We start from the raw sequence: 22,383 nt of genomic DNA on the forward strand, positions 1-22,383 counted from the left end.
TTATTTTAATTTTCTGCGAAATTGCACTTCCGGTCGCCATCTTAAAATGTTTATTTCCACCCGTCAAACTCGTCTCGTTTTAATTAACTCATCTTATAATCATTTCTTTATTAAAATCAGATTGCCAAACAAAAAGTAAGTATTACTTGAATCTAATTAGTTTTTAGATTGGGTTTGTATTACTATACACATAGATTCGAAAAAGTTGTCACCCCCCCCCAAAAAAAACAAAAACAAATAAATGTTATCAAAGGCAAGATAAGTTACTTTTCTACCTAACTGGATAATTTTTATTGTTTTTATTTAATGTAACGTGTTTATTCAGCTGGAGCAACATACAGTGTTTGCCGATGTATTGGAAAATGTTAAGATGGCGCCGAACTTTCTGCTGAACACGGTAAGTTGGGAAAAATGAGTTGAAAATAACAAAATGTACAAAATACTGTTAAAAACTCGCTCAATATATGTTACCGTGACATAGGCTGACATATATTCGGTGGGATTTTAACAGAATTTTGTATACTTTTTTTTTATTTTAACTCATTTTTAAAAACTTACAGTGTTCAACAGAGAGTCGGGCGCCATTCTAAATTTTCCAATACATCGGTAAACACTGTATGTTTTTCGAGCTGAAGAAACATGTTACATTAAATAAAAACACAAAAACATTATCCAATCTATGTGTATAGTAATACAAACTCTTTAGATGTTCTTTTACAACAGGGGTGCGTCCAAATCACTGTTTCAATTGGGTGTTTATACAGAAATGATTCAACATTCATGTTTGCATATAACACATCACTGATATTAAATGGTAAGGAAATTTTCAATATTTCTAAAAAAAAAAAAAAAACATGATGCTTCTTTACTATAGCGCATCGTCCTCAGGGTTGCCAGACAATAAAAAGATATTTGAGGCCAAATCTTCCAGAAAAAAAAGCCCCCAAAATGGCAAATTGACCAATTGAATAAATTGCAGCTAAATTCTCACAAACAAAAAAGCCAAATCGAACAATTTAATTGTTAAATGGGTGCTAATGCAGAGAGTGATCCGCGCTATTTTTTAAATTGTATTTCCATGTTTAATTAACGTTTTATGATATGTTTTTTTTTTATTCAATTGTAAGGTTAAAGTACAGAATAGGTACAAAACAACCTCCCTGCCCATGTTAAGAATGGCTTTTTAAATAATAACGTTATTATATCAGCACAGACCAATAAGTGCATTAGTACCGTTAAATGAAATAACAAAGTGCGTGTGTAAATTGTATAAACATTTATATATTTTTCATTGTGTGTGTGTAGATTGGTGATATTTTAAACCAACTGATTTCAGGTGAAAACATTATTATGTACTTACATGTCCTGTGGAAATTAGTATAAATTAACATTTTTTACAACGTTTAAAGATTTTTGACTATTCTGAAAATGAATATAGTATATAAAAATGTCGTCGACAAATAGTTTGGATGTAATAATGTTATGCTTTCTGACAACAAGCCAAACAATACACATGCATGCGTTATTTTGCTTATGAATTACATACTTCCGTGTCATGCTGAAATTAGTATAGATTCCAAAAATTACGAATAATGGTGCTGTAGAAAAATAATTTAAACCATAATTTACAACAAACATAATATAGTAATTGTTAAGGAGTCACTAACTAGTTGTCCTGTGATTGGATGAACAATAACCAATCACAGGCTTTCATTTTAGATCTTCACCAACACCTACGAGAGCGGTTTCTACAAATTCCCTTCCTCTTTTGCATGTTGGGCCCTCAAAGACAACACGTTTCATTTTAACATAAGATACGTGTGGGGATTTTCACAGGAACTGCAGCGCAGAACAACTCAAGACTTCGTTTTTCCTCAACACAGCCAAAATGAAACCTCATCAAAAACAATAACTTTGTTTTCATCACGCGGGGCATATCCCTGTTATTCGTGGTAATCCATTCATGCATTTTGAGGGCGCTGGCAATGGTGCTGTTGTCATAAGTTGGATACGTAGAGAGTGTGAGTTGTTCAGCAACATATCTTTTATCTCGCCAGTTGAACTGTGTCGCTTTCAGACATGATAGAAGGCGCCTATTGGTCTTGGGATTTGTACGCAACTGGCGAACTAGTTGATGGTCTGCAACAAAAAAGGAAACTGTTTTTATCAAACAGAAATAGAATCATGTTGTCTTTTTTATGGCGACAATTTTATTGTTTCACCTTGCATCTATACTTCAGCAACACCAACACTCCTCAGAAATATGCTGCATTTTCAATAACAGAATGAAAGAATTAGTTTATTCAACAATACCATTATTTTTTAAATCAACATGTAGTGCGAGGCATGTGACTGAGAGAGTGATAGGGTGGCAGGCGATATTATTGCATTATTGGTGGTATTCCTGTTATAGCTCAAGTGTAGATTCCAAATGTAGCTAGCCCTCAGTACACAGCCAGACAATGCTAGCCCATACTTCACGGCTAGAGGCAACTTGCTTATACTGCATGGCTAAACAAAAGTAGCTCACCCTACATGACTAGACACAATTAGCTCATAACAAATGGTTAGACCCAGGCCACACTACACAGCTTGACACAACTAGCACACACTACATAGCTAGACACAACTAACCCACACTACATAGCTGTACACAACTAGCCCACACTACATAGTTAGACACAACTAGCACACAGTACATAGTTAAACACAATAAGCCCACACTACACAGCTAGACAACAAGCCCACATTGCACAGCTAGACACAACTAGCCCATGCTACATAGCTAGACACAACTAGCACACACTACATAGCTAGACACAACTAGCCCACACTAAACAGCTAGACACAGCTAGCCCACACTACATAGCTAGACACAACTAACCCACTCTGAGCAGCTAGACACAACTAGCCCACACTACATAGCTGGACACAACTAACTCACACTAAACAGCTAGACACAACTAACCCAAACTAAACAGTTAGACACAACTAGCCCACACTACATAGCTAGACACAACTAACCCACACTACATAGCTAGACACAACTAGCCCACACTACATAGCTAGGCACAACTAACCCACACTAAACAGCTAGACACTAGCCCACACTACATAGCTAGACACAACTAACCCACACTACATGACCAAACACAACTAGCCCACACTGCATAGCTAGACACAACTAGCCCACACTACATAGCTAGACACAACTAGCCCACACTACATAGCTAGACACAACTAACCTACACTAAACAGCTAGACACAACTAGCGCACACTACACAGCTTGACACAACTAGCCCACACTACATGACTAGACACAAGTAGCATATACTACATGGTTAGACACAATTAGCCCACACTATTGTTCTAGACACAGCTAGCATACACTACAAGACTATGTGCATATATCTCACACTACATGGATAAATGTATGATGCACCTCTCAAAAGTCTGACGCAAATTGTATTTTAATCTTTCTATTTCATAATAATGACACTTTTCATAAAGTCAGGCCTGCGTCATATTTTATTCTCTCCATTTAATGATGACAACACTTTTTGTAAAATCCAAACTGTACCGTATTTTAATCACTCGATTTCATAATATTTTTATCAAGTCCAATGTGAATCATATTTTAATCTCTAGTTCATGACAAATCTTTTCATAAAATCCAAACTATATTGTATATTAATCACTGCATTTCATGATGGGGACATTTTCAAATAGACCCAACCGAATTGTATTTCATCATTTTACAATGACATGCGTCATAATGTTTGACCTGATTACTGTTTTAATTGCTCAATTTCGCAATGATGCTTCATAAATTTGAAATTTCATGACAAATTTTAACAAAGTTTTCGCATATACATGTGAAATTCTCCATAACTTGACAACACCATGACTCAAAGGAAAATCAGGGAAGGAGTTGTTTGCTGGGTCCAAAGTAGAGTTTGAGGCAAACTGACAGGCAGGTATGTTAGCTTTCTTATGATTGTTGTTTGCCCATTATTTACTACATTGTTGTAGATTTTTCCATAAATCACGAGTTCCTAATTTCTGCGCTTACTCCTTTCTTACAATTTCTGCTGTTACTGCTATTTTCTTACATATACTTTTAGCTTCTTTAAACTTTTGCCTATTTGTACTGGACTTATGCCGGATAAATCTGCATAATGCATGTCGCCTCGAGCAATCTGTGCTGTCAGAGACATGATTTATTAGAGTACAGTCCAGGGTCAAGGGGGAGTGATAAAGGAAATATAGGTAGTTAACGCTATGTTGTAAAAGTTTAAAGGACATGAAGGCCTGGTCATCTATGTGTCTGTCAGAGTGCTTATGACAAAGTCAAAGATAACCAGACATGTAAAAGATGTTAGAGGGGATGGAGGAGTGCAGATTAGTTTCACTTAGTGTTAAGATACCCGGAGAGTTTGCTAGGAAAAATGATTCTACATCATATAAGATAGTTCTAAGCAGATATTTGTAAATGCAAGCCTCAAGGGAGGAGATGAATCGTTCGAGTGTGTATGCGGTTTGATCGTTATTTTGGATTGAGCCATCATTTCATTTTATTTTGTAGATTCAGTTTAGGGTGAGAGGTGCTAGAAAAAGTGGATATGTATAGCCACTATCATGCAACAGAAGTAGACCATCAGCCGCCTCCTCATCCACAGGAATGTGGCCTCGAGAATGCCTACCAGAGATGAGTGCAGGCTCTTTTCATGCATGGCCTGGCACTACAAACAGCCTGATATTAGACAACTGATGATAGAGCAGCTGCTCTAAGTGCTACCAAAGAGTGAGGCCTCCTGTAATGTTAGCTGGAAACAGCAGCCAGCAACTGTCAAACTAGTACCTTCAATCCTGTCATACAGGAGTGGCCCAGTCCAATCATGTTACCATACATGATAAATAAGTACCCCCAAAATGCCCAGGTTTAAGGGAAAGAAATGAGGTGGATGTGGAGGACGGCGTTCATTGCCCTATTCAGGAAACAAGCCTAAGCACTGAGCATCTCTAATGAGTCTCTGTGATTGCACGGCTGCTCCTGGCTAATAGGCAAAGGAGTAGGGAAGCTGGGAGATAGGCATAGCTTGTCTACTCCTTAAGCAGTTTAGGTTTGCAAACCAGTGATTTGATCAAGTTACACGCCCAAGAGAGATTGTCGACCAAGACTGAGGAGGCCTTCCTCCTCCTGTTCAGTGTCAAGATGTATGAGGTCAGTGGCATAGGATTACATATCGTTTTCCATCTAGATGGATGACCTGACCAGATCTATAGGTCCATCAGCACAGAGAGGGTTATCCCTGTGCCTGGTTTCAAAGCTAGGTATCTCTATGCCATCACAAGGGTAGTTATGATAAATCGAGTTAGTATCAAATAATACTTAGTATCTGCTTTGAAGTTACACTCCTCAAGAAAGGATTAAGATTGGAAGATGGTTATTCACATGTTTTGAGTGGAGGTGAAGATTAAAGGTTAATATCTACTAGGGTTCAACAATAATAATAATGAGGTGAAGATTAAAGGTTAATATCTACTAGGGTTCAACAAAGATTAAATATGGTTTGTGGATTAATAATTACATTGGAAAAATTATAATATAAAGAGATAGGGTGTGATTCGAAATGTGCTTTAGGTGTTAGTTTTCATGTAAAGACAATCACCGGTATGTTCACCCATCCAAGGGAAAGAAAGATTACTACTTAATATAGATGACTTTAAATCTAAGTAGAAACTATGGCTATTTTATAGTTAAGCTATAGACTATAAATATAAGTCAAGCTAATGTATGTCTTAGCAACAGAAATCTGTAGATGTTTAGTATTTATGGATTTTTAAAAGGTCAGCCTACTAAAGCTAAGGGCAGGAAGTTAAACCCCTCTACAAAGGTATGTGCAAAGTATGTGATTTTATAATAGCTTGGGGAGAAGAGCAATTGGTTATTCGCCCAGTTGGAACAGTTACAACTTACAAGAATACAGTATTAATATGCAATTAGGATATACAGAGATTTGGGAAGGATTTAGGAGTATAAGGATTTGTAATAATGTTCATCACGGAAAATAGACACAGACAGGCGTCTTGAAGGCAAAGTACTATCCCTTTAAATCTGACATTTAAAAAAGCATTTGTGCAAATTATTTCAGTATCATACATCAGTATCCATATATTTATGGCCAGTATAGGACTTATATTTAGACATACACATAGTCATAGAATGGTAATTTATGATGTTCAAAAAGAGTGAAGCAGTATCAGTAATTAAGAGCATGAAACATGTTTTGGTGAATAAGCAATAACTTTGCAATATTTCGAATGCAATTAAGTAAAAGTAAGAGGCAACTAGCATTTCAGCCTGGCATTGCCCGGGTGTTTGGAGGTGTATGTTGAGCAAAAAAAAAAGCGGTGGATTTTTTTTATTTGAACCCTATTATGACCCCTTAACATTTATTGTTTTGGGCTCAAATCAAGTTATTAAGTTAGATCCATGTCCAAGGAACCTATATCTAAAATTTCAAGTGTTTAGACCAAAAATTGGCGGAGGAGTTTGGTAGAATGCTCAAAGGTCAAATCGTTGAACTTTGACCCCTTAACAGCCAAATTATTGACCGTAAACCGATCACAAAGATTTTGCCAAATCTCAGTACCCTGTATATCAAATTTCATGTCTGTAGACTTAAATTTGAAAGAGTTATTGCATAGGGAAATGTGCACAGACACACAAACATACACACACACATTCACTTTTATATATATATATATATATATATATATATATATATATATATATATATATATATATATATATAGATTTATCCTAACAGGAAATGAAGACAGGAAATTAAATTAAAGTGCATTATGCAACAAATTTATAATAATAGTCTAAACAAGTGAACATAAATAGCATGCAAGCAAAACTATTTGCTCCGTTTGTGAAAGAAATATATAGAAAAAAGGGAGGTGGGGCTCATTGTCCTAGTCAGGAATTAAGGCCAGTCACAGACTGCCTCAAGTGAGTCCCACATTGTAACTGCACCCAGCTAATAGACAAAGAATAAATATAGAGGTTAGAGAATAGGCATAGCCTACCTACGCCTTAGGTGATACCCGTTTGCAAACTGGAATTCATTAATGTCACCACCTATGAAGGTTGTCCCCAATGATCCAGGAGGCCCCCGCCCTCCAGAGTTTTTACGCATTGCCATTAAAAAAAGGTATGCTTTACATCAGAACCTTCACTCTCCCAGATGGGTAACCTGGCAAGATCTTCAGATCAATCACACTAAAATGGGTTAGCTATGTGCATGGCTTCCAGACCACATTTAGCAGTGCACTCACATGATTGGTAAGATAATAAGTATCATGCTTAAATAAAGTTCTACCATTTTGTAAATAAATTAGCATAATATCTTATAGAGATTTCCGTCTTACTATAATACTTATAAGTGATATTATCATTTAAGCATGGTGAATAGACTATTCCTTTTGTTTGTAATTTGTTTTTAAACAAATGAAAAAATTATGATTACAATAAGCCTGAATATGCAAAAGATACTTAGATACAGACAAAGTAACCGAAGAAAAATAGTGTTGGATTTACTTAATAGTTTTATATAAAACGATTGGATACAAGTTTACTTAGCTTTTGTCTTAGACATTCAAGGCTACACAATGATAGTTGCACTGGTCTCGGTTGAATGGAGTTTGTGATACGGAGATACCAATCTATTTAGAAGGGCATAGGGAATACTGATTTAGCGGTTAGGGTGTTCTTTGGATCACACCATGAGAAGTTTCTTTTCTTTCTTTAATAATCCTCTAGAACAGTTTTACTTCCCTTTCTTTTCACTCTGTTCTTTTCATTCAGTTGTTTTAACTTCTCTGTCTGAACTATTATTATTATTATTATTATTATTATTATTATTATTATTTTATCAGTAATATTTTATTATTTATAGTAATTTATTATTGCTGTTAATATTTTTATTATTATTAACATTTTATTATTATTATTATTATTATTATTATTATTGTTATTATAATTTAAAATTATTTATTATTGTCGATCTTTCTTATTATTAATATTTTATCATTATTTACAGTAATATATCATTTTTACTGTTAATATTTTTATTATTAATAATATTTTATTATTATTATTGTTATTATTTTTTACAATTATTATTTATTATTGTCGATTTTTCTTATTATTAATATTTTATCATTATTTATAGTAAGTTATTATTACTGTTAATATTTTTATTATTATTAATATATTATTATTATTATTATTATTATTATTATTATTATTATTATTATTGTTATTATTATTTAAAATTATTATTTACTATTGTCGATTTTTCCTATTATTAATATTTTATCATTATTTATAGTAATTTATTATTACTGTTAATATTTTTATTATTATTTATATGTTATTATTATTATGTTGATTATTATTAATAATATTTAAAATTATTATTAATAATGATTTTTTTATTATTAATAATATTTAAAATTATTATTAATAGTGATTTTATTATTATTATTATTATGATTATTAATAATATTTAAAATTATTATTAATAGTGATTTTATTATTATTATATTTTTAATTATTATTATTGTCGATCTTTCTTCATATGCATACATCATTGTTACATTATCACAACTATTTTTAAAGATGATTAACCAAGTACTGATGCTTCACAAGTAATATTTATTGTACTGCTCGTCAAGCATTCAAAAGTGACGTGCTGTAAAGAAAAGAAAATACAATGAACATTTGTTTGGCACGACAACTGCCAACATCTTCTTGTCATCGTTATGAGCTGTTTTCTGATTGGGTCATTGTCGGAAATGAAGGTTCAGTTCACAAACAGAAGCCTTAAATTGCAAATAACGATCTTTACACCTCGAAAGGAATGCATTATGTACAGCAGTGAATTTCATATCCGCAGAGGGTACTTTCGGGCGAATAGAAACTGCCTCATTCGTGAGCAGACCTTTTTTTTGGAAGAAGGTATAATTCGGCTCAGACCTAAGAGATGTATGCTTCCAAGCATTACCTTCTTCCATCAATAGAGAATTGATTCGGTCCACTGTCGGCCGGATTTCTTCACCTTAACATCTGGTTCTATATTTTGCTGTAAATCATTAACCAAGTAGTGATGCTTTGCAAATAATATTTGGACTAATTTCCTTTGTAAACTCTATAATTTGTTCAAAATATAAAATAGCTAAATCTTTGTGTTGGAAATCATGAATCAACACTCTTTTGGAAATTTAGTTTAATGTTGAGAAATTATTCCATTTATTAATAGATAAGTATCGCAAAAAATATTCTCATTATATTTTAACTAGCATTTCAGCCCGGCGTTGCCCGGGTGTTTGGAGGTGTATGTTGAGCAAAAAAAGGTTATTTTTTTAAACTTTGACTCCTATTATGACTCCTTAACATTTATTGTTTGGGGCTCAAATCAAGTTCAATTAGATCCCTGTCCAAGGAACCCATATCTTTAATTTCAAGTGTTTAGACCCAAAATTGGCGGGGGAGTTTGGTAGAGTTCTCAAAGGTCAAATCGTTGAACTTTGATCCCTTTACAGCCAAATTTCTGGCCAAAAACGGATTACAAAGCATTTCCCAAATCTCAGTACCCTTTATATCAGATTTTGAGTCTGTAGACTTAAAATTGACAGATTTATCGTGTAGGAAAATTACACAGACACGCACACAGATACACACACACGCACATACACACACGCACATACACACACATACACACAGATACGTTCACTTTTATAGATATATAGATTTAATCTGTCATGAATTAGAGAACTTACTAAACATTTACATAATTTCAAATTTTCATTTAGCCCACTATACAAAAGCTTATCTCTAATTTATCAATTAAAAATATACACCTTAAAAATACGCACCTTAAAAATACACACCTTAAAAATACGCACTTTAAAAATAACTTTGATTGCAAAACAACAATATATATAATAAGCATTATTTGTTTTTATTTTGCAGAAAATCCAGCAATTAATAGAAAGAAAAAAATACGACTTGCCTAAACTTAAAAGCTGAAATGAAAGAAATCATACACTTGTGAACTATACGATTTTCTTCTGTCACAGTATTTGATAACATTTTACAAAAAAGCTCTTAGCAACTATGTATATTTCTTAGTATTTTTATGAATACTGTTGCAAAACGGAATTTATTTAACAAAGATGTGTAAAAATTCTCTGAATATATCATTTACTTGTTATTTTCACGAATTTGTATAGATGTAAAGTTTATGCATCGAACAGCAAGCTAAAACAGAGGCACACAATTATTTCATAAATATTATATATAACAGTAAAAAACAAGTTTGTTTTTATTAATAAATAAAAAATAAAACTCATGACTATCTCATAGGATATAATAAATTTGGAATCTTTCAACATTTTTAATTTCATAATCCAATTCTTGTAAAAATACAGAAAAAATAAATTGTACGAAAAGATTTTTACTTTGAGAATGAACTCTAAATCTGATACTGTAAAGAAACAATATTCTTGTGAAGTGTGCGGTTCCTCTTTTACACAGAAACAAAACATGTTCAGACATATGCGAATGCATACTGGAGAAAAACCATATTCTTGTGAAGTTTGTGGCTCTTCTTTTGCTAGGAAACACCACATGTTGCAGCATATGCAAACACATACTGGAGAAAAACCATATTCTTGTGAAATATGTGGCTCTTCTTTTACACGAAAACAACATATGTTGCAGCATATGCCAAAACATACTGGAGATAAACCATATACTTGTGAAATATGTGGATCTTCTTTTACGCATAAACGAGATATGTTAACCCATATGCGAACACATACCGGAGAGAAACCATATTCTTGTGAAGTATGTGGCTCTTCTTTTACACAGAGATCACATAAACTGCAACATATGCTAACACATACTGGAGAGAAACCATATATTTGTGAAATATGTGGCTCTTCCTTTACACGGAAACATTCTATGTTGCAACATATGCGAATGCACTCTGGAGAGAAGCCATATTCTTGTGAAATATGTGGGTCTTCTTTTGCTTGGAAACAACATATGCTGCAGCATAGGCGAACACATACTGGAGAGAAACCATATTCTTGTGAAATATGTGGCTCTCCCTTTGCAAGGAAACAATACTTGTGGCAACATATGCGAACACATACTGGAGAGAAACCATATTCTTGTGAAATATGTGGCTCTTCTTTTGCAAGGAAACAATATATGTTGCGACATATCAGTACACATACTGGAGAGAAACCATATACTTGTGAAGTATGTGGTTCTTCTTTTACACAGAAACAAAGTATGTTGCAGCATATACAAACACACACTGGAGAGAAACCATATTCTTGTGAAGTATGCGGCTCTTCTTTCACACATAAACGAGACATGTTAACCCATATGCGAATACATACTGGAGAGAAACCATATGCTTGTGAAATATGTGGTTCATCTTTTACACAGAAGCCACATATGTTGCGACATATGCAAACTCATACTGGAGAGAGGCCATATTCTTGTGAGGTATGTGGCTCTTCTTTTACACAGAAACAAAGTATGTTGCGACATATGCGAACACATACAGGAGAGAAACCATATTCATGTGAAATTTGTGGTTCTTCTTTTACAACAAAACAGAATATGTCGCGTCATATGCGATTGCATACTGAAAAGAGACTATAATCTTGAGTAAGAAATCTAATATTTTAGAGAAATACAAAACGATTTAGAACTGCACGCCTGTGGAACTCTGTTCCGTCTGCCTGCTTCCCACCGGACTACAACTTGGATGTGTTCAAGTCCAATGTTAACAAATTCCTAATGAACCGCCCCCTTAAGTAAACACTTCATCAAATCTCCACACTAACGTAATGTACTTGCAATAACTCTTATCCCTGAGTGGCTTCCGGGCCTTGATAAGTGGTGATCACTGTAAAAAAACTGTTTAACAAAAACAATAATTATATGTTGGTTACATTTTACTTTGATACACTATGTTATGTTAAAGCACAACAGAATATGTGGCTCACTCATTATTTACGTAAATTGTTTTTTTTTAAAATAGGATTAACACAAAAATGTACTTTTATTAATTCAGTATTTGCTCTCAATCAAATTAGATCGGTAAACTATTTCTAGCCAGTATAATTTTTATGACTTTGTGATGATTAGACCTGTTACAACATATATTCTTTTATATCCTTTTGATTCTCGTGTACATGTGTGACACCATCAGACAGACTTACTCAACCAGGAACCGCACCTGTCTATATAAAAACATAAGATATTAACGGATATATACTCAAGAGTCAAAACAATTAAAAAATATGAACGCCTTGTCAGCTTTTGTTTATTGTTTTCCATTTTCTGGGTCAACCCATATATTTACTTGTTAACCTTATGTCTGATAGCATTTATTTATTGTGCTTTTGTTGGTTTTAGTCTAACCTATTTAATATTGGTCAGCTTTCCAGGCCGATTGGTGTCATGGATATAGGTTGTTTTAAATCCCGAGATTTCCCATTGTGTTCTTTTTGTTTGCCTGGATACCTTCGTAACATTATTATAGGTTACCTTTCCTGAGATTGACTTATTGTTCTTTTTATCGTCCGGGATTTCCATTGTGTTCTTTTTTGTTTGCCTTGATACAGTTTCGTAACACTATTATATAAAAACATAAGATATTAACGGATATATACTCAAGAGTTAAAACAATTAAAAAATATGCTGTCAGAGCCCTAGTAATAATTAAATATTGAATTATGTTCCTTGGCTATTGACCTGAACATAAATGTGTAGACGAGACACATACATTATCAAAACTATATTGTGTTGCAGTCTTACATATTAAACGAGTAGTATGGCATATACTACATACATAATGAAGGGAAATTTTTAATGATACTAAAATGTAAAATAGAGAACTATAATGTTGGGAAGTGTGTGTGGCATTTTAACACATAAGTTGTATCATATAAACTGGTGTGAAAAATCATATTGTAGAAATATGTGGCGTTTCATTTTCAGAGAAATTCGATACTTCACAGAATGTAAGGAGGCGACATTTTTAGTTTAATTATTTATTTACATGGACATCTAGTACGTTGTAGCTCATACGGCAATGTGCTAGATAGAAACCACAATGTACACCTTTTCTCTTTTACAATAAAAACTTATGATTAAAACACGATATTATTGTCATCTGTGTTATACTGCAACATAAACCATGTTGGTTGCGACACACGAGCTAAGATTCTGGATGAATTCTTATAAGTCTTGGTGTAATGATTTATAAAATAGAATATACTTGGTAAACTGATACAATCGAGTTGAAATTGTACTTAGATGAACAGGTTGAATCATCAAATGATATCTTAGAATTAAGTATTTTTATCATTTTCATAGAAAAAATATTGATGTACATTTAGTAGAAGAACGATCTGAGCGGACATACAAGTCCAATTGTAGATTTATAAATAAAAAAAACTTTTGTAAATAATATAACTCGTTTTTATAAATAAAAAAAATATGTAGCAGTAAACAAACTATTTACTATAAGCAGATCAATGCCCAGTGCCAAAGTGATTTGGCCACACTGACCAATCGGTTGGCAGGGTGCATGGATTTGAGCTGTTTCCTTAAGGACTATTTTTAGACCTTTGAGATCTCAGCTACGATCGCCAGAGAGACGCCAGCTAGCGACCTATACAGACCTCTCTCACTCACCTCTCCCACTGCTACTTGTTTACGACTGCAGTCTGATGGCAGACACCTTCAAACAGACATTTACACTTACTTTATTTCTCTTCAGTCTGAGATACAATCTCGCTTTTTCTAAATAAACCCTTTATTATTGTTTTGTAAAAAGCGATGTCGTTTGGCCTTGTGTTTATTTAAGTAATTATTAGGAGAGAAATGCACATCATTTCCCTCCTATAAAAGAACGATCTGAGCTGACAAACAAGTCCAGTTTACAATATTAAATCAATGCAAACCTGGAACAAATATGTGGGCGATTTTTTAAACAAGCATTTCATTTTATAAAATGAAAATATAAATATAAAGAATATAACATTTTACAAAGTTTCAGGCAAATTCCAGAGAAAATAATAACATTTTTATAAGAAAATGTGTTGTTCTTTCTGTATTTTTATATCAATTTGTCTATTTCCTTTCATACATTTCTACTAGTAGCAAGATATACCATGATATTTAACATCTACTAATTGCAACGAAGAAGCCCTCAAGCAAATTGGCACATGGTCAAAGAAGTTTCCACACAAACTACACCGAAAAGTGAATAATTAGTTGTCAGCCAATTTACATAATATTGATATTCGGTGGAAAACATTTTCTTTTGTTTAAATTTGTACGAGAATGAAAATATTATTTCATCGTCTTGAAGAAAATATTACTAAAATGATTTATAAACACGGTCATATTTAACCTGTTACTCATTGTATACTTGGTATACTAAATGTACGGCTAGTCCTTAATTAGTTTTTTCACATTCGAATGTTGATTATTTTTACAATTATATCGGTTATTCTGTTAACAAAACCCCGATTATTACAGTTATTGAGGAATTAACTTTAATTTAAATAATAGGATTTATAAGTGTTGACTTTTTTAACCATAAAAATCAAATCTGTTTTTATGTAAGGTTCTATTAAAAATAATCCAAGTAAAACACTTGTATTGAAATACTTATATGAATTTTTTTAGAAGTTTATTTATTAAGTCTGCATATCTTGCTTGATATAATTTTTTATGAGTCATCGCCCCCCTCCTATTCGCACAACGACAGGGCTTGGCTGTCTTCTGGCTAGCTCATCATCATTGTAATTATGTTATCCATCACCTATTTGTTAGGCAGGTGTTTCTCTGTGTCCTTCCTGCGCACATTTCAAAATCATTACCAGAACATTGTAACTATTCGTATTGTAGGTATCTCCAAAACAAGATGATAGCCAAGAATCAAATGCGGTCCGTGGCGTAGTTAACCTGTTAAGTTCTGCGATATTGTGTTGAACAAAGATGGCAGCGTAGTTCAGATCAGTAACCAAGATGGCGGCCAAAAAACAAATGTGGTCTGTGGCGTAGTTAACCTGTTAATTTCTGCGATATTGTGTTGAACAAAGATGGCAGCATAGTTCAGATTAGTAACCAAGACAGCGGCCAAAAATCAAATGCGGTCCGTGACATAGTTAACCTGTTAAGTTCTGCGATATTGTGTTGAACGAAGATGGCAGCGTAGTTCAGATCAGTAACCAAGATGGCGGCCAAGAATCAAATGCTATCCGTAGCGTAGTTAACGGCAAACTGATTGAATCCAAAATTCAACATTTTTTATAATAATTTTTAAACGTTTTCATTGGTTGTTTAGCACAGCCGTTGGTTATAAAAATGATTGGCGAATCCATTCGTCTCATGCCCCCATCAGGAGTCAAAAACATTTTACAGGGTCCATTTCATTTCTATGCCAAAAATTTTTTTCAATGCCTTTTCTTTTTAGAGGCACGTCACCTCTATGTAAAACAGTAGTGGTTGATGCATTGAACCCAAATCTTCACATAAAATTTACCTTTAAAGAATAAGAGACAACGAGATGGAGTTTCATTCTACATTCAAAAGCAACTTTATTTGTCATCTTCGTTAGTAGCGTGTACAAGAGAGAAACGGGTTAGGAAGAGAGTTTAGTGTTTATGCACGATTGTACTTATAGTAGTTGCAAAAAGAATTTCTGGTATGGCGACGAAGATTAGATATTGTAGAAAGATAGAGAAAAGTGTTTAATGTGTTTACGTGTGGTAGGAGGGTGCGTCCAGTAGTAGAGATGAGACAAAGGGTTAATGTCTTGTGGTAAGAAAAAGTATGTGTGTGAAGTGTACATTGAAACAAGTTTTGACAATAGCCATATCGGCTTGTTGTACTCACGTTAGGCCTGGGGTGAAAAGCACAGGCGAAGTCTGCTGCCCAGAAAGAGGAGGCGCATTGCTGGTTTCAAGTTTTATATACTTGCTCACATGACTGGGAGCTGGCTTGTGATTGGGCAAACAAGGAAGAAAATGGGGTTAAAATCTCGAGTCTTTGTTTTATCATTATTTCCATGGCAGGTGCTCATCTGAGCTCCAATCCCTCGTCCCCCCTCGCCAATCTTTCACGAGAAACACCCGTCTGGCTGAAACTACTGTCAATAATTTCCCCACTCTTCATCTGTGCCTAAATCCAAACGTAGATTCAATGAGTAAAGCTTCTTTCTTAGAACTGCACGCCAGTGGAACTCTCTGCCGCTTGCCTGTTTCCCACCTGACTACAACTTGGACGTCTTCAAGTCCAACATAAACAAACTCCTGACAAACAGCCCCCTTAAGTAAGACACTCTATAAAAACCCCCAATACTAATGATTACTACAATACTATCTCACTGATTACTGTACACGCAATAACCCTTATCCCTGAGTGGCCTTCGGGCCTTTATAAGTGGTGACCCCCATGTAAAAAATAAAAAAACTTAACTCCTGCTACTGTGCTTGTTGCGAGTTCGTCTGCTACATCTTGATTGAAATACATTTACTGTTATATCACTCGGTTAAACACTTTTTTAATGGTTAAGGTAACGTCTTTGTAGCTAATAGATTCCATGAGCAAAGCTTCTTTATTAGAACTGCACTCCTATGGAATTGTCTTCCGTTTTCCTGCTTTCCAGCTGACTACAATATGGTTGTCTTCAAGTCTAACGTAAGCAAGTTTTTGATAAGCCGTTCCATATAAGTTAACAAATTTACCGAATTTCCATTACTAACGATTACTATATTGTACAATTTCTACTGTACACGCTTTAACCCTTATCCTCGAGTGACCTCTTGGCCTTGATAAATGGTCATGCCTATGTAAAAAAAGAAGAAAAAGAAATACTGTTTGATTGAATATGCATTGCATTGAGTTCCAATCACTTGTTGAGTTACTTTCTGAACTAACTATTGTAGGACAGATTTATAGCCAGGTGCTCCTTTAATATAAAACTCCCCACAGTTTCTCCCATTCAAATATTCTTTGAAGAAATCAATTTATTAAAAAATATTAACAACAGTATTTGAAGTTTGCAGATGTAATGATAGCGTTGCTCTTTCGTTTCAGTAACTTTTATATAGACTCTTTCGTTCCGGTTTCGTGATCTAACTTTTGTATGCACTCACGCATACACATAGCAATTACTCAATAAAGCGGGGCGCCATTATTCAGTCCTCTTCTTACCAACCAAACACACGTGTTCCAATCTTATTCTTACACATCCATGCACATGCACAACACAGCATGACAGCAGAGGCTTAAAAACCTAAAAAAAAATTTTTCTTTTTTTATAATAATGAATATGCACAATAAACCGTGAAACGTTTGTTATATCAATAGTTTCATAAAACTGTATAGTGAACAGTTAAATTTTCTTTTAATTCCTGAATAAATTAACATAAAATATCAGCAAACACACTTCGTTTTGTCGAATTGTTTGACACGATTGTTAAAAACGATAATTTCCTTACTACTATAGGGCCGATAATGAGATGTCCAATATCTTTTGTGCATGGAAAAGTAAGATTTTCAACTATTGTGTGCGGATTTTATCTCACGCTGTTTTAGCAGCCGTGTATGAAGCTTTTATGGCGGCTTAATTTTTGTTTTGAAATAATCCACTGCTATCAATCTGTCGGCATTTGAGAACAACGTTTGCTTTCTACTTTTATCTTTCAACTTTCTGCGTTTAGTTTGCTGATGTTTAGAAGTTTAGCTGGTTTCAAAACTGATGACCAAGGACTTTCAAACACAAGGTAAGTTTTTTATGTGTTTTGTTTCTACTTTGTTTTGGGCGCGCCATCAATATCCGTTTGAAAACGAACCAAACTTCTAAACATGACAGAACTAAGCACATAATAAACATAGTGGCAAAAGGCGAGTATATCAGGGAAAGGCTACACCATAGGAGAATAGCAGAAAGGAATGTTATATAACAGATCTCATTCAATTATGCGCGCATTTCACCGGACATTAAAAACTTCAATCACGCACACAATGTCAATTACGCCTGTTGCATGAGGAACTAATCTCAGGTTACACTGCTAGAGTAACGTCCCTTGGCGGTGACAGACTTGTATTGTGAATTATGGCGCGAGAATAAAATAAGATGCCAGTAAACCAAGTGTACGCGTTGTGTTGTTTTCATTAATGGGAATCCGCATGCGAAGATAATGAAACATGTTGGCAGCGGTCCTCGGATGAACAGAGTTCCAAGGAAGAATACAAAATGGAAAATGTATTGTAAGAAAAATAAACGAAGATAGTAATGTTTTATTTATTGTGTTACATTGCGCGCGCGCGCACACACACACATACACACACACAAGTTTATTTTGCTTTATCTGGTCATTGTGATCTATTTGCGTTTAAATAATATAAAAAAAAGAAATTTAAACCAATTTAATCGGCCGTAAAACACAAAATTATATTGAGAAACAAAAAAAAAAGTGTCCGAACTTAATATGGAAGAGATAAATAGACTAGTGGCGGGGATACGACCCCCACAACTCCTGTGTATGGAAAATAATATGTCAGCGAACTGGAAGTTGTTTAAATTAAGCTGGAATAACTATGGTTGGTCACGTTCAATGCCGCCAAGACTAAACTAGTTTCATTCAATAATTACAAGAAAACCTCTCTACCACCTATAGCAATGGCCAACGACTCTTTATCTGAGAGTACATCTTTCAAACTCCTTGGCCTAACGTTCACAGGAAACATGAGTTGAAATAATTACATTGAAGGCACTGCCAGGGCCGCTGCAAGAAATGTGGGTTCTCTCTACCGTGCTAGACAACTACTAACACCTGAAAGTATCCTGTATCTCTATAAAGCCACCATTCGCCCCTGTATGGAGTATTGCTGTCACATTTGGGCTGGTGCATCTGCTACTAGTGTCTCGCTCCTTGACAAAGTTCAAAAGAGAGTCGCAAACCTGATAGGCCCTAAACTGGCATCTAAGCTTCAGCCTCTGTCCCATCGACGAAATGTTGCATCCCTCTGCCTGTTCTACAAGTATTTTAGTGGTGAATGCTCTGATGAACTGCAATCACTTGTGCCCCCACGACGTGCGCACCTTCGACAACCCCGACAGGCTGCTAAATCCCACCCCCACACTGTAGAGATCCCTAGATGTAAAAGATCTTTCTACTCCAATAGTTTCTTCCCCAGAACCGCTAGACTTTGGAATTCTATTCCAGGTCCCTGCTTCCCCAACAGTACTGACGTGCAGAAGTTCAAGTGTAACGTGAACCGACATCTTGCTGCCCAAATCCCTACATAGTACCCCGGTAGTTGTTGCCCCTGATAGTAGCCCCCTACACCAAAGGTGCAATTTGCCTTGTTTGGGGTGAAAATGTAATAAAAAAATGCTATCATCACGTATCTAGCGAGACAACCAGTACCATACCAAACGGCGATGTTGCTGCATACACTTGGAGACGAAGCGTTAAAAGTATATTATGGGTTTCAATTTCTGACTCTAGAAGAAGAGAGAACACCCAATGAAATTCTCCAAGCGTTCGATAAGTATGCCATTGGACAAATTAATGAAATATACGAACGATATATCTTCCACGCAAGAAAACAGGGAGAAGGTGAAACAGTGGGAGCATTTATCGCGGCATTCTGTACGTTGATAAAGACATGCAATTTCTGTGAGAATTGCGTCTCTTCCATACTACCAGACCAGATAATTCTTGGAGTACACAACCCCCACACCCAAGCGGAACTGCTTAAAATGAGACAGTTGGACTTACAGAGATGCATAGACATATAGAAACTATCGGAAAATATGCAATGCTACAGTCTAGAATTCTGAGACCCGAGGCAGTTAACAGAGTGGACTTGAAACCTAAGAGAAGGCCAACAACCACAGAAAGTAACTGAGAGTATAGGGTGTGTGCATTGTGACATGAACCCGGAAAAGAGTTTTGTCCAGCTTTTGGGAAGACGTGTTTCAAATGCAATGGAAAGCACCACTTTGCAAAAAGATGCAAATCAAGAAAAAAGAATATTCGGTTTGTTAGAAAACAAGATGATAGCAATAGCAGTAGTGATGGTTCAGACTATGGACACGTGGACAGTGCGACCACGAAAGAAGAAATCAATTCCATCAGACCTGAAGTGATAAAGGCAAAAATGATGGTCAAAAGAAAGCCGGTTGTTTTTCAGCTAGATAGCGGAGCCTCAGTGAACATCCTGAACGAGAAACATGTGGCGGGAAAAACACTGGAGCAGTCCAATAAGACCCTTGTCATGTTGAACAGGTCACAAATGAAATCGTTAGGAGAACGTCGGATAAATATGATAAACCCCAAAACAGGACTCAAGTATGCAGTGAAGTTTGTCATTGTAAAGGAAGACTTTCATCCACTACTTGGAGCGAATGCCATCCAGCAAATGGCACTCATTAGTGTGAACAATGACAAATTTAAGAGGGTTGCCAGCATATCTCAAAAAGACAGCAGCCAGCACCCGGAGAGCAGCATATCCGAATTTCAGGATGTATTCCAGGAAGAATTGGGTATGTTACCTGGAGAGGTTCATCTGAAGGTGAACTCCAATGTAACACCACATGTTGCAACAGCTCGAAGAATACCAGTGGCTATCAAGGTAAAAGTGAAAGCCGAATTAAAAAGACTGATCAAAAAGAAGGTAATTGAACCAGTGAACGAGCCAACACCATAGGTAAGTGTCTTATCACTGGTAATCAAAAAATGGAAAATTACGGCTATGTATTGACCCCAGACCATTAAATAATCTCTTAAACGGGAGCATGTCCAGTTACCGGTGCTGGACGATTTCCTCCCAGAACTTGCTGATAGCAAAGTTTTCTCAACTCTTGATCTAAGGGATGGATTTTGGCACCTGAAGTTAGATGAAGCTAGCAGTCGCTTGGCCACTTTTGCCACTCCATATGGTCGGTTTCGATGGAAGGTTTTACTATTTGGAATTTCTCCAGCCCCGGAAATATTTAAAAGAGAACTATATAATAATGTGGCCGATTTGAAAAGAATCATCAACAAAGCAGACGATCTTCTGGTGGTCGAGATTGGCAAAACGATGGAAGAAGCAACATAGGACCATAATAGAAAACTCAGAAGGCTCTTGCAAAGATGTCGTGATTGTGGGATGCGATTGAATGCTGAGAAAATGAATTTACGGCAAACATCTGTATCGTTCCTGGGTCACAGGATAACCAGTGAGGGTTTACTTCCAGATCCTGAGAAAATAAAAGCCATAAAAGATATGCCACGGCCAACAGACATTAAAGGAGTGCAACGATTGGGAGGATTCGTGAATTATTTGGCAAAGTTTCTGCCCCACATCTCTGACGTGATGGCTCCAATTCGCAACTTAACAAAGGCGGATGTGCCATGGACGTGGTTTCAGATCCATGAAGAAGCTTTTGAGAAAATCAAAACGTTGGTGAGTGAAGCACCAGTATTGAGATACTATGACCCCAACAGACCATTGGTCGTTCAATGTGATGCAAGTGAGAAAGGAATGGGGGCCGCATTGCTACAAGAAGGTCAACCCTTAGCATATATTAGCCGAGCACTTACAGACACAGAAACCCGTTATGCACGGATTCAGAAAGAACTATTGGCAGTGGTTTATGTCTGTGAACGGTTTCACTAATACACATTTGGTCAACAGATTACAGTACTGACTGATCATAAACCATTAGAAGCAATAATGAAAAAGGAATTGGGGAAATGTCCAAAGCGACTGCAAAATATGTTAATGCGGTTGCAAGTTTACAATGTGATTGTTCTACACCATCCTGGTAAGAAGATGTTCCTAGCAGACACATTATCAAGGGCATACATTCATGGAGTGAGCAATGAATGTATCGATGATGATGATGATGATGATGATGATGATGATGATGATGATGATGATGATGATGATGTCCAGGAAACAGAATATATTCCAGTAACAGAGGGAACGTTGCTTGAATTGTGCTCGGTCACAAAAGAAGACAGATGTATGCAGATGTTACAGCAAGTAATTGTGGAAGGATGGCCAGAAGACAAAGTACATCTTGACCCAGAGGTGAGACCATATTTCAGCATGCGGAATGAAATGACGGTACAAGATGGATTAATATTCAGAGGAAACCGTGTAGTAGTACCAACAATACAGCGAGCAGTGTTAAAAGAAAAATTGCATTCCACACACCTAAGGATGCTGCAGAAGTGCAAGACAATGCGTGTACTGGCCAAATATGAAT

General features: G+C 35.5%; 1 protein-coding gene across 1 annotated transcript; it reads left to right on the forward strand.

Annotated features, from left to right (window-relative positions):
• Nucleotides 1-14,072, forward strand: LOC145269632 (uncharacterized). Its single transcript, XM_080125350.1, has 2 exons — nt 1-135; nt 10,047-14,072. Exon 2 carries the CDS (start codon nt 10,542-10,544, stop codon nt 11,751-11,753), a length of 1,212 nt encoding a protein of 403 aa, XP_079981476.1. The 5' UTR covers nt 1-135; nt 10,047-10,541; the 3' UTR covers nt 11,754-14,072.
• The last annotated feature ends 8,311 nt before the right edge of the window (nt 14,073-22,383 follow it).

The sequence above is a fragment of the Euprymna scolopes genome, chromosome 45 (genome assembly GCF_053919585.1).
Source record: "Euprymna scolopes isolate OS-2025 chromosome 45, ASM5391958v1, whole genome shotgun sequence".
Lineage (NCBI taxonomy): Eukaryota > Metazoa > Mollusca > Cephalopoda > Sepiida > Sepiolidae > Euprymna > Euprymna scolopes.

What these genes read in the sequence shown, in the direction of transcription:
- LOC145269632 (XM_080125350.1), top strand. Translation starts at nt 10,542, where the DNA reads ATGAACTCTAAATCTGATACTGTAAAGAAACAATATTCTTGTGAAGTG.